Here is a 13,051-nt window from a genome sequence, read left to right on the forward strand (position 1 = left end):
GTGAAATATAGTGGTTCTTTATGGGGTGCCAGAGGAGCCTTCAGGTAATGAAGTTTAAGTACCAGTGCCTGCCCCCCAGCCCTACTACTTTGGCCTCTGTGAGGGTCCTGAGAATAGTCTAGCAATTCTGTATTTCTATTCATGTGTTCTTGGAAGAAGGCCATCACATAGTAGAAGCCTCAGACCGCACAAAACCTGGGTGTGCCCCCACATCCTGCAGCCTCCCCCAGCTAGACGATCACAACTTCACCTGCTTGGGGGTCTGGACCATCTACTGCCTGCCTCCACTGAGACCCTTCTACAGCTCCTAGGAATTCCCAGTTGCCCCCTCTGGCAGTTACACTGCTGGGAAAATGAAAGTCTCCTCTCTGAGGACCTTGGTTAGGTCTGAGGCCACAGCATCTGGAGATAGTCATAGAAAGGCCAGGACTGATCTGTCCCTCGAGGTTCCCCTCACGCCTAGCCCTTAGATTTGTGTTTTGTGTCTCCCAAGAGACCCACCTCCCTCTTAATTTGGTTTTCTTTTGCTTGAGCCACTAAGGCGCCATTAAACAAAGCCACAGCCCAGAGTGCCCAATTTTGATACATATAAGGATGAAAATCTCTGTGCTCAGAGCTCTGGCCTGCCCCTGCTCAACATGCTGGTGTGTGACTGACTCCAGCCCTTTTTAGGGCTGTGCTGACACTACCAGTGGTTCCACAAATTTGTTGAGCATACAGGGAGCACCAGCCTGGCACCTCCTGGCTACATAACTCACTTAAAAATCCGCTCCAGCTGGAAGAGGTCCCGGCAGACCTCTTGCTATATCGTGGCTGTGGCCTGTTACATCCCTTTATTACTTTCCATTAGTCTTGGGGGGAAATGGCTTGAAGCCATGATCAATTTGGCCCAGTTGAGCAGACCATCGTGGTGCCGTGACCCTCTGTGATAACAGTAGAGCTTGAAATTCAGACGGAGCTCCTCAAGATCTGCGAGGCTCTGATGAATGCAACATGTCACATCTGGTGTCCTTTGGTGTGGGCTGTAAAGTCGGATCACTCTTCCTGCCGTTTGGCTGATGCTATTTGTTTTAACGTGACTGTTTTCACTCCATACTCTGTGTTTATGAATGAATATCCTGAACGATGTCACTATGTGTTGTGTTGGGAATCAGAATTTGTCAGTGGCCCTGTGATGCTGCCAGAAATGTTAACCATAGTTCTTCGTTTGTTTGTTTTAGCTCTTTGCTTGATGCTAGTTCTCCGCTAGCACTGACTTTACCTTGGAAATGTGGAAGACGGTTCCAGCACCCAAATACAGAATAGTGACTTTTGGTAGACTGCACTTTTTAGGAGACATGCCACTTCGGTAACTCAGGATCGCATGGTGCTCTACAGTTTGCTACGGCGTTTCCAAGTCATTGTCTCAGACCACCCTCAATAGGCTCTGTGAGGTAAGAAGTAGCGATCCAACTTAAGTTCAAGGATCCGACAAGGCTTTGAGGGGTCAAATGACTTAGCCACCCAGGCCCAACTCCAAACCATATGCTCTTTCGATGCTATAAAAGGCTGGACTAATGATAGTTGTTAAAATCAATACAAATCTTTTATTAAAGACATGCTAATGCCATGGCTGAAATCATTTCATGCCACTCTTAAGTTTTACCCTGCGCTGCGGTCAGGTCATGTCATCTTGCTGCTGTGTTTACCCACCCCCACTCCCACCCACCCCCCAGTGAAAGGAAAGCTTTTTTTTCTTTTTAAAAACACTTCTCAGTCTGAATTTTCAGGCCCAGGGGAGGTGCTCTCTCGCGTTTTCTTCGTTCAGTGGTCCCACACAGGAATGGTGATCTTGTGGATAAATTCATCATACTTCACTTTGCCATTTGGTTCTATATTTGCTTCCTTGAAAAGATCATCCACTGCAATAAATCACATTAATTTTTCAGTTTGGCTGTAGTGTTATTGTATAGGACATCACGTTAGCTACTGGGGGGTGGGGCTCCCCAGAGGTCTTCCCTTGTGTCCAATGGACCGTTCCTGTAGGCCAGGAAATAAACCAGTGAACAGAACAGGACAAGCCACCCCCTGCCCCTGAAGACCACTGATTGAATTTTGAGTTATTCAGGCTTTCTGCAGGGGCGTGGGTAAAGGGTATGGAGGTGTGCCAGTGACCAGTAAGTCACTGAAGCCACCTTGTGCTTGCTTGCTTCTTTGTCTTTTGGTTTTTCGGTTTTGTTTTGTTTTTTGTTTTTTTAAGAAAAGATCTGACCCTCGTGCCTGTATTTCCAGAAACATCTGGTATTAGGTATGGATGTTACCTTCTGCAGCCCACCCTCTCAGCCTCCCAGCAGAACAGACATCCTCAGCAGCCCTGTCCTGGGCCACCCTTCCCCATAGCTTTGGCCTGCCCCGGCCTGCCTATCTTCCCTTCCTAATGGGCATGCCCCACCCCAATAGGGGACTTGGTGACAAGTGGTGTCTGCCACCATCACCTCTTTTTTAAAATGTGTATGTTTAGGGGGTAGGGGTATTATGAGAGAAAATAAACTCAACTGTGTCTAAAGCTCAAAGTGTACAAAACTGTCATTGTTCTCTGACATTGCTCAAAAAAAAAAAAAATCACTTCATTTACTTCTGGATTCTTCGGACAAAATACTAGCTTGTCCCAGATGTTGGCAAGAGAAGACCATTTTGGCTTCCATTTCTCCACAGTGGCCTCTTGGGGCCAACCTGCTTTTGGCTCTTTGGGCCCATCCTCATCCCCTTGCAAAAACTGTTTCACTGCCCTGTGTCAACTTCCTTGGCACTGGATGCCCCAACACATAATTCTGGGCAGTTGGAAAGTATCCTGTGCTTCTCTGCTTAACCATCCATCGTCCTCTAAAATGTAATTACTATGCTCTGTGCCTAAGCTGATGGTAGTTCTGAGTATTTTTAGAATGTTGAGGAGACTGTAATTTATCTTATTTCATGGAGAAGCTTCTACCCGTCAGCCATTTGGTTCAACCCTTTCCAGTGGTCAGGTCCAACACCACCTGCAGCATCGAGCCCTGTAGCCCCCTCCTGCCCAGAAGAGGGGCTGTGCTTCAGGGCCAAGTACTGACCACTGCTTCTGCTTCTGGGTAGAGCGGCAGTCTACCCGGAACCCATAAAGACCCAGGGTGCTGACATCAGCCTGTCCCAGGCCTCCCCAGCAGCCTTCTCCAGCTGTTCGGAGGAAGCTTCTTAATAAAACTGAAGATTTTCTTTCAGTCACCCAGGGTAAAAGATTCCTACTTCTAGTATCATCTTTCCTCTCTCCCCCAGCAAGGGGAAGGGAAATGGGTCTTCCTGCCTGTCTGGAACACATTACCAGTCTGTTTGAAATGTTTCTTCCCTGGTTAAACAAACAAGAGCTGTGTGCGAGTCTGGGGCCATGGTATTGCTTTAGACAGAGATCATTAACCAGAAGAATGCAGGCCCCAGCTGGGCCTCCGCTGCCAACACTCCACCTGGAACATAAAAGGCCGGACAGTGTCCTCAGAGCCTGAGAGGGAAGGAGAGCCCATGCTTCCCCCCGTTCACATGAACACAGCCACAGCGAAGGATGAGATCACGGTCGCTGCCAGCCTGAAAATGCAGGGAAAGCTCAATGTGCCGTCTGTAGCGCTATTTTTAAATGCTTTGCGTTGTGCCTTAGTGACTGCAGATAAAATCTAAGTAGAGTGCTTCACAGAATGTTAGCTCTTGGAGGCACCTGGGGGATTGTCTATTGTAACGTCGTTTCCCAACCAAGAAACCAAGGAGGGTGAGAGGAGAGGGTGAGAGTGGTTAAGAAACTCCTCTAAGGGCCCCCAGAAGGAGGGGGAGCCAGGGGTCACATTTAATTCAAGCCACTGATCTGTTGAGATCCAACCAGCGGCTAAAGGGCCACCATTACTGAAAGCCTTTCCCTCCTGCCTGGTGTGTCCTAGCCCTGTGCTCCCATCCCCAACCACAGATGGGCCCAGTAGCCTAACTGGAAATGCCAGCCTCTGGCCTCGGACCTGGGACAGCTGCTGTGACGGGGCCGAGGGGCGAGGCTGGAAGAAAGGCAGCTGACAGCCCAGCACGGGAGGTCACTTCCTCCAAGGTCCCCAGGGTGTGGGCCACAAGCCCCTTGTCCCTCATCCGGTCCCTCATCCTGCTCCGAGGCAGCAAGACAGGCCTGCTGGAAGCTGTGAGGCAAAGGCCACCACACGCTCCTTCTGGAAGAGCTCTTAGAACTGGCTGAGTCATGAGAAGAGGGGGCAAAGTAGCATCTCAGTTTGGAAATTTGGCATCAGCAACAACCTCAGAAGACAGCTTTGGCAAGAGGAAAGAGCGAGGGGGCGTATGTGTGTCTAATAGACTTGCATTCAAGCCCCAGGTCTGCCAGCCGTTCCTGTCACCTGTTTGTCCCTATATGGGGAACACTGGCGCCCCAAGGGGTCTTGTGAGCATAAATGAAGGCCCAAGGAGATCCTAGCTGTCTCTCCACAGGCCTTCCCTTCACCCTGGTGGACTTCCTCTGTCACTCTGGCCCCTAGTTCTTCCGGCGGCCACCTAGCGAGACATCTAGGCGCAGCCCCCTGGGGCAAGCACCACAGGCAATGTCTGCACGGTCCTGCCGGCAGGGATCAGGCTTTGGTGTCCTTCCCCCAGCTCCCCCCTCCTCCCCCACTGCTGGGAAAGAGGGACCCAGGCCTTTACCTTCCTTGTGGGTGAGTTTCTCCCCTAGTTTCATGAGTTTGGACCGTAGCTCGGATGCCATGATGTAGCCTTTCTTCTCCTTGTCTGCCATCAACATGGCCAAGAGAATTTCTTTCTTTGGATCCTCTTGTTTTATTTGCATGTGCATAATGGTCAGGAAAGTGGAGAAATCCAGCTCCCCATCTCTGTCTGGGAAACCCCCAAACACAGCAGAGTGAGCAGGGAGGGAAAGGCTCATCCTGAAGAAGCTAAATGCCACCCCCCTAGCCCAAGTCCTCATGGGCTGCTCAATGGCCCCCTAATTCAGGAGGTGCCACGATGGCAACAATGTTGTCCTGAGGAGGAGGCAGGCCCTCCCACTGAGCCCCCACCATGCATCTGCCTCCCTAATCCTTTCAATAATCCTCAGTGACCAAGATTACCATAGCCCCATCTTGCCCACTAAGGAGATGGAGGCCCCAGAGTGTGCAGTCACTTCACAGAGCAGTGGCAGGACCAGGGTGGGGCCCACGTCCTCTGCTCCCTTCCAGGTGCTTCCCTCTGGCCCTGGACTGGAGGGAAGTACTCTGTGCATCCATCGCTCCTCGGTGGCCACTGCAGCATATCCACAAGGAGGGACAGATGACCCTGCCTGACACCTCAAGCCCCAGTCCCACCTGCCCTCCCCCTCCCCGCGGCCTCTGCCCTAGTCTCCCCAGCACCCCCCTCCTCCAAGCACGCCTGGGGGCCTCACCCGCTACAACTGCAGGAAATCAGAGCTTCCCCTGACCACAACTTCCTGTTTGGAGGAGACAGAAGCCAAAGGAAACCACCACCCCTTTAGAGCTGGGAACAGGGTCTCGCAGTCACCGAGCACCCCATCACCCAGCTCCAGATCTTCAGAGGCCCGCCCCCCCGATGGGCTCCCAGCGCTGCCGTGGGTACTTCCTGATGGGACCTGAGAGTAACCCTAGCCTATGGTGCAAGCCCATCTGCAAGAGGAGGAGGCGAGGTCCAGACACTGAGAAGTCGCCTCTGGGCTCCAGGTCAAGTGCTCTTTCCAGTCTACTTCCTCTGGGCCAGTCTTTCCTTCCTGTGTGTCCAGCTACCAATGCAAACATCCACCCGGCCTCTGACACCTCTCTGTTTGTTTTTTTTATTTTTGTTTTATATTTATTTTATTTTATTTTATTTTTTTATTGTTATTTTTGTTTTTTAAAAAATAAAGCTTGTTCCTGGCTATGAAAGCCCTAGATGTTCCCATTGTCAAACATACAAGGAACAACAATAAAGGGAATGAAAATCATCCCTAATTGCATCACCAGAGACAACAATTTGGTAGCGTCTTGTGTGGGTTTCCTTCTACCTTTTTTCTCGGGTGTTGCATCATTTTTAGGAGGTCAGTCTTTGAAAGAAGAATCAGGTCCCAACCCTGACGCCACCATCGGCTTAAGAACTTGGGCAAGTTACCTAATGGCTCTGAACCTTGATCCTTAAACCTGTAAAACAGTAGGATGGTGCCTCCTTCCCCGAGCTGTTTGAGCTCAGCATGTGACAGATACCCAGTGAAGGGAAACTGTCCCATCATAACACCTGGGATCCCTGTGAGCACTGTCTCTGCTGCAGGCTTGTGATAACCGTGACGGATCGCCTAGATCCTGTGGTTCTCTGTGACAGAGGGGGATGTCGCCGGTTGCTGTGGGGATTCGAGGAAGCCTGAGGGATACACAGCACACCTGGCCAGATGTCTCCATAGCTGCCCCCCAAATGTCTGAGCTCCTCACGCCCCCACGACCCGCACCCGCCTGCTGGGCCCCACCCCAGGACCACAGCCGCAGGTGGCCGCCCACGTGGCCATCCCCTCCAGCATCCCCTCTGGCCCAGCCCACTCACCGATCTTGTGACTCTGCAGGTGGCGCTGCACCTCCCCTGGTGTTGGGCTGGCCCCCAAGCACCTCATCACCACCAGGAGGTCAGTGGCTTTTATCCTGCCGCGCTGCTCCTTGTCGTACAGGGAGAAGCACTCCTTGTACTCTGCGCACAGCCGGGAAAGAAGGGTTAGCGGCGCCAGCTCTCCCCTCCCAGGCCCCGGGCCTTCTCTGCCCTCGCCCCCTTCCTTTCCCTTCTCTGCCCCTGCCTTTTGCTGACTCTTCTCCCCTCTTAGAGTTGCCAGACAACCGCAAAGAAAAATACAGGGCTGCCAGGCTAAGCTGAATCTCAGATAAACCAGGAGGACATCTTTAGTATAAGTATATCCCACATTTGGCATGGGATATACTTATACTAAAAAGCTTTTGTGGCTAATCTGAAACCCAACTTTTGCTGGGTGGCCTGTGCTTTATCTGGCAACCCTGTCCCCTCCCCCTCCTGACTTCCCTTCTGCTTCCTCCCTCTGGCCCCCTTCCTGCTCAAGCCCCTCCCTTCCTTCTCTGTTTTCTTTTCCTCTTTTCTCCCCTTCCATGACTGACTAAGCCCAAAGGAAAGCAATCCCACCCTCCAGGGCCTGCCCGTGGAGCCCCAGGGGCCACAGCAGGGCGTGTAGACTCCAGGGTGCCTTCGCAAGGACAGCTGATGTGGGGCCCCTGGGAAATAATGGCTCCGGGTTATTGAGAGGCTCCCCCCTCTCTGGGAAGGCCTGGCAGAGAAGGGCTCTTCTACGAGGTGACGGTTATCACCACTTCTGTGAGCACGGCTGCATCCCTCTCCAGCCTGCCACCTCCAGGCTGTCCTCCGACACACGCCCTGGTCCTGCTCTTACCGCAGGCTGCCCCCAGGCTCTGACGGATCTGGCTGGCTGCTCTCTCCACCCAGTTGCTGGAGCTAAGGCTCCTCCAGACCAGTGTCAGGGCGCAGGGAGCCCAGCTCCCTGCCTCGGGAGCACGAGGAGGCCAGCGGGGAGCTGGGGAAGAGGCCTGCGCCCCGTCACTGCCACTGTCACCACCACCTAAAGAGTCAGATTCAGGCTGGGGTGGGGCTGCCATCAGAACTGGTCAGGAGCTGGGGCACCCGGGTGGCTCAGGTGGTTAAGTGTCTGCCTTCGGCTCAGGTCATGATCCCGGGGTCCAGGGTTCAAGTCCCGCATCAGGCTCCCTGTTCAGGAGCCTGCTTCTTCCTCTTCCTCTGCCTCTGCCTTTCCCTTCCATTCGTGCTCCCTCTCTCAAATGGATAAATTAAAAAAAAAAAAAAAAGAATTGGTCAAGAGCTGCCCAGGTGACCCTCCAACTCCTGAGGCCTACAGGGGGAGCCACTGGGTGAGCCGCACCAGGGCCTCTCAGCACCCGCTCCCAGAGGCTGGGCCAGCCGCTCCTCAGCGGACGTAACAGCAACAGTGGCAGGCTCACCCTGCTGAGCTCTCCACCCGGCCCATCCTGCAGTGGCCCCTGACGCGTCATGCAGGGCCTCTACGGTTCCCATGGTGCACCGGGCCACCGAAGGCTGGGGCAGCTGAGGGCCTGGGGGGGGCTGGGGTGGGGAGGCAGTCTGGCTCCTGAAACAGAGCTCCACCACGAGGCCACTCTGCACCCTGGATTCCTAGGCCAAGCCACCAGGGGGCAGAAGGGAGCGGGGGAGGCGGAGGAGGGCCCGCAGCTCCTGCCCCAAGGCCCCTTTGTGTTCCCCAATTAAGGCCTCTCCTTGAGGATTTCAGGGGTGCTGCTAATAAACGACAGGCTCCCTGGCAGGGTTTGGAGACAGTTAGCTACCTTTGTGCCTGTGGAGAGGCTGAAGAGAAAGGCCTAGCCCTTTTCAGAACTTTCCAGAGCATGGGCTTGGAGAAAGCCAGAACACAGACATGACCAGGAGGCAGGAGCTAAAGTGGCCCAGGGGAAGCAGCCCCAGAGCCTGGCCTAAGATCCCACCTTTGGTTCCTGCAAAACCTAATTCCCTCCAAGAGGGCCCAGTGCCAGCAGGGGTGACGCCATCACCCTACATAGGGGACAGAGCCACCCCGCGCGCGTGGGGCTTAAAACGCCCAGAGCACCCTTCCTGGGGACCTCTCACGGCCACGCCCTGCTTCTGTCTGACTTTGCGCTCTGAGACCTCCTCCTTTGACAGTTGTCCCTGGCTGGCCAGCGCTGGAGGGCGGTCATCACACCCCTGGGACCTGGAGTGGGCCAGGCCCTACAGGTGGGCACACTTCCTCTCCCACATGGGTCAGTAATGGGGACCGTGCCCCTGCCATCAGCAGGGCCAGGGGCAAATGGATCCCATCTCCTCCTGTTAGATCTTCCCACCTTGACAAAATCTACCATCAAAACACCTGGCCGGCCAGACCTGCCCTGGGACTCTGGTGCTGGCACAGGATAGCAGGCCGCTCTCCTCGCAGCCCCACGACCTCCACACCTCCTTGCTCCCCCTTTCTGGCCTATTCTGATGGGCAGGCCATTTGACACCCTATATATGTTACCGCTTTTGTTGTGTGAGTGAGCAAAAGGCTTTTGTCTATCATGTTGGCGGCCGTATCTTAGTGCCTAGAAGTGAGCTGGCGCAGAAAAAAAAAAAGGACTCGTATTTGGTGAAGGAAAGAATAAATCAGGTTGAAAAGCCCCCCGAGGTCTTCCCTTTGAAAATGCAAGTGCCCCGGGACAGGAAAGAATCCTCCCCAGGGCCTAGGATAGCACCAGGTGTGTGCTAGGGGATGTTTAGAATAACCGGCTCCATGATCTATGTATGGCAAGTCTTCTAATACCCTCTACAGCCGTGCAGGCTGTGGAGCACACGGCTTATAAATGATAATAAAATATGCGCTATTCTAGGTCCCGTTCCAGCCAGTTGATCATCACGAGTGAGTTTTGCCAACTCTCGTGTCCGCTGCCAACCTAGTTTCCATTTAACACGGTTTGCCAAGGGAGGTCGCATGTCAGTGAATGCAACTCCTTCCCCAATGAATGTATTGTCATTCAATCTGCTAAGTGAGCCACCGTTACGCTATTTCTCACCCTTGTACAAATTACATTCATTAAAAGTGAGACCTCTTGCAAGTCTTCAGCACCACGGATGCCAATAGGGTTATGCTGTCTCCATGCAGGGATTGAAACTCTGCTGCTACACGGTTTAAGAATGGCTGATTTGAAGAGGCAATTCAAAATCTAAAAATCCTAAGAATGAGTGGGTCCTAGAGTGAGTCCGGGCGACACCTGGCAGGAGCCGGGCCCCGGGCTGACCTGTCTCTGCCCCTTGCTCACAGCGCCCTGGGAGGCCGGGGCATTCTCCCGACTTCACAGACCAGAAAGCGGAGGCTGAGAGGTGACTGGGCCCCAGGCCTGCTGCCTCCAAGCCCCTGCCCTTCCCACTGGAGCGGGCCACCTGTGTGCAACCTGCATCCAGGAGACGCGAGCGGCCACCTTCCTGGTGTCTGATACCAGAATCCATGGGGAAGCTTCCCTTCCTCCCTCCTGGGAGCTTCACAGGTGCCAGGAGCGGGGGTCACTGAGCCTCAGAACCTGGCGTGGGCTGGTTGGAGGTGGAGGAAAGTTCCCGAGGCCGACAGCTAGACCCCAGCTTGAGTCGCCACGCAGCCTGTCCCCACGCAGAGGCCTTAGGTTTTTACCTTCGTCTTGGGGGTCTTGGGGTGAGGATGCGGCGCCGTCTAAGACGAGGTGCCCCCCTGGGGCCTGCAAGCCACCCACCCGCTGCAGACCCGCCTCCGGGGACCCAGCACTATGGTTACCCACGTAACCTAAGCACCTCCAGCGCCTGCGGGACCCTCGCTGGGCTCTGCTGCCTCCGCCACCCCCACCCCCACCCCCGCGCAGGTCCGCGCTCCGTTCCGTGTAACCCAACTCTCCCCTCCGGGCCTCCTGGAAACACAACTCCGGGCCTCACTGAGGCCTGCTGGGCGCGGGGACGAAACGCTCCGGACGCCCAAACTGGGCCCGACGTCAGGGCGGCGGACGCAGGGGCCACCTCAGCCCGCCCCCATTTCACAGATGCGGAGACCGAGGCCCAGGAGCCGGGGCGCCTGCCAGAGGGCGGACCCGGGGCCTCTGCCCTCGCAGCCCCTTCTTTCGTTCCGCCCTCACGCCAGCCAGTTACAGGTGGCCCCGCTGCCCGGCCCGGCCCTGCCCTGCCCTGCCCTGCCCTCCCCTGCCCTCCCCCATCCAGCGTTCGGCCGGAGGCACCGGGCGAGCGCCCCCTCGCGTCCGCCCACCTGCCAGTCGCACTGGCCAAGGCGAGGCCCTCGCTCCCCCGTCCGCGCCCCCGCAGCCCGCGCCCCCGCGCCCTCCCCCGCCCGCACACCCAGCACAGCAAATTGCCTAATGAGCCCCACATTTTGCAGCGAGTCGCTAATTAAAGAGCAGAGCCGACCTACCATTAATCTGGTCCTGGGAAAGGAACTTGGCCTGCAGCGGAGGGAGGAAGACAGTCAGGGAGGGCGCCCCGGCCCCCGCCCCGGCCCCGGCCCCCACCCCCACCCCCACCCCCACCCCCACCCCCACCCACCATCGGGGCGTCGGGCGGTCGCCGGCGGGCTCGGGCTGGGGCTGGGGCTCCCAGGGCCGCCGCTCCTCGGCTCCTGCGGCTTCCAGGGCAAAGTCCGCGGGGCGGGGTGAGGCCCCGTGATGAACGCGCTGCCCCGGGGACGGGCCGGGCGCCCGGGTCGGGTTCCAGCGGCCGCAGCGGCGGGTCCCCCGTCCCCCCGCCCCCCCGGGGGTGCTGCCCTGGGCCTTCCTCCCCTCCGAGCCGGCTCCCTGTCTGCGGGGAGCCCTCGCCTCCCCGGGGCCTCCTCGGGGCCAACAGGCTGTGCTGCGCTGGCGGGGCCGGGCCCAGGGGAGGAGTGGGTCCCGGTGAGGGCTGCACCTGCCCGCTTGCTCCAGGCCCCGGTCTGCTCTGCCCCTTCTCTCCCGACCAACCTCCGCGTGGAAGGGTCTCTCCTCCCCCAGGTGACGTCCCTGCCTCACCTCCTCACATCTGCTTCTACACCCGGAGGCTTTCGGCGGGGGTCGAGGCCCCTCTGTTGGGGCTGAGGAAGGATGGTGGGATGCAGGAGGCGGGAGAGGAGGGGCCTTGGAGGCCAGGGGCAGGGGGTGCAGAGCCGAGGCTGGGGGAGCCCCTGGGAATTACCCTGTTTGGGCAGGGGCTCCCGGAGGAGGGGAGGAGGCAAGGCATCCTGGAGTGATCAAAAAGGGCGGCCCAGGGCGGGGTGGCTGCCTGAGGGTCACTGCAAAACCCATCAAGCTGCATCCTTGAGCGCCTCGCGCCACCGCAACACGAAAGCTAGAAACCCCCCCAATAGCAGCGGGGGGGGGGGGGGGGGCAGGACTTGTTCACCCGCAGGATCCCGCCACCAGACTTCCCGATCCAGCAGCGAGGACGGGGCATTTCCTCTCCCATCCTGACGCGGCCAGTCAGGGCCACACCGGGAACCGCGGCCTCGGCCTCCGGGGTGCACTTGAGAACTTCTCGGGAACCCTCTCCAGTAAACCGCCCAAAGAGGTCTTGGGCAAGAGGGACACGAAATCTCCAAGACTCTGATAACGGGCTGTGATGTCTTTTCCATTTTAAACATTCACTTTCATATCTAATTTGTTAAGATTTATTTTAGAGACACACAGGGAGACCGAGGCAGAGAGGGAGGGAGAGAGCACACCCGTGGTGGAGCAGGGAGGAAGGAGAGGGACCGTCAGGCCGGCTCCCCGCCAAGGGCAGGGCTCAGTGCGGGCGATCGCAGGCCCCTGAGATGGTGACCTGGGCTGCAGTCAAGGGTCAGATGCTTAACTGACTGAGCCACCCGGCGACCCTCATACCTAATTTCTTTTTTTTTTTTTTTTTTTTTGCTGTTTGAGCCAGGCCTCCCCCTTTGCCACCCCCCCTAAAAGTTGTATGAGCTTCAGGCCCACACGACTGGGCCCGGGCCTGGGCCTGCTCAGAGGCCACCAGCTGTGGCTGTGGAGAAGAGGCCCAGAGCGGGTTGGAAGGAGCAGCGTCCGCAAGGCCAGGAAGGAATCCAGGGACGACGCCAACATAGAGCACCTCCTGTCCCTGCTAACGGGAGCCCCAGGAAGTCCTGGGGGCCGCGTGAGGGGTCCGAGGCCACGGGGGTAAGCGGCTCGTCGAGGCTCAGTGCCAGCTTCCAACCAACCAGCCTCCTCACCTTCCCCAAAGGCGCCCTCTCTGTTCCGGCCTCTGGAAGGAGCTGGCAGGGGGGCAGGCGGCCTGGAGGTGCCCGTCCTGGCTCCCCACCCCCATATCCGCGGCTCCTCTGGAGAGGGCTGGGACTGACTGGGAGGAGCCCCCCACGCCCCAGCACCCCATGAGGGGCCCGGGAGGCCGACGGGCAGCGGCAGCACCTGCTCTTAGCCACGGGCCTCTGCCTGGCCCCAGGGCCCCCCTCCGCCCCCCCCAAGTCACGCGCGAAGCAAGAAGCGGCCACCAGCCAAGC

At 57.0% G+C, this 13,051-nt stretch overlaps 1 protein-coding gene across 2 annotated transcripts; it reads right to left on the reverse strand.

Moving 5' to 3' along the window:
* Positions 1 to 1,560: 1,560 nt before the first annotated feature.
* On the reverse strand, positions 1,561 to 11,564 carry CALML4 (calmodulin like 4). Of its 2 annotated transcripts, XM_077881639.1 has the most exons (5): positions 11,113 to 11,564; positions 10,982 to 11,012; positions 6,565 to 6,705; positions 4,693 to 4,881; positions 1,561 to 1,901 (listed from the first exon to the last, which is right to left on the reverse strand). In XM_077881639.1, the coding sequence occupies exons 1-5, from the start codon at positions 11,113 to 11,115 to the stop codon at positions 1,804 to 1,806; spliced, it is 462 nt and encodes a 153-aa protein (XP_077737765.1). In that variant the 5' UTR covers positions 11,116 to 11,564; the 3' UTR covers positions 1,561 to 1,803. The 2 variants fall into 2 exon arrangements, with proteins under 2 accessions (XP_077737765.1, XP_077737766.1); XM_077881640.1 differs by lacking the exons at positions 10,982 to 11,012; positions 11,113 to 11,564 and adding an exon at positions 6,809 to 7,033.
* Positions 11,565 to 13,051: the final 1,487 nt, after the last annotated feature.

Source organism: Canis aureus, chromosome 32 (assembly GCF_053574225.1).
Source record: "Canis aureus isolate CA01 chromosome 32, VMU_Caureus_v.1.0, whole genome shotgun sequence".
NCBI lineage: Eukaryota > Metazoa > Chordata > Mammalia > Carnivora > Canidae > Canis > Canis aureus.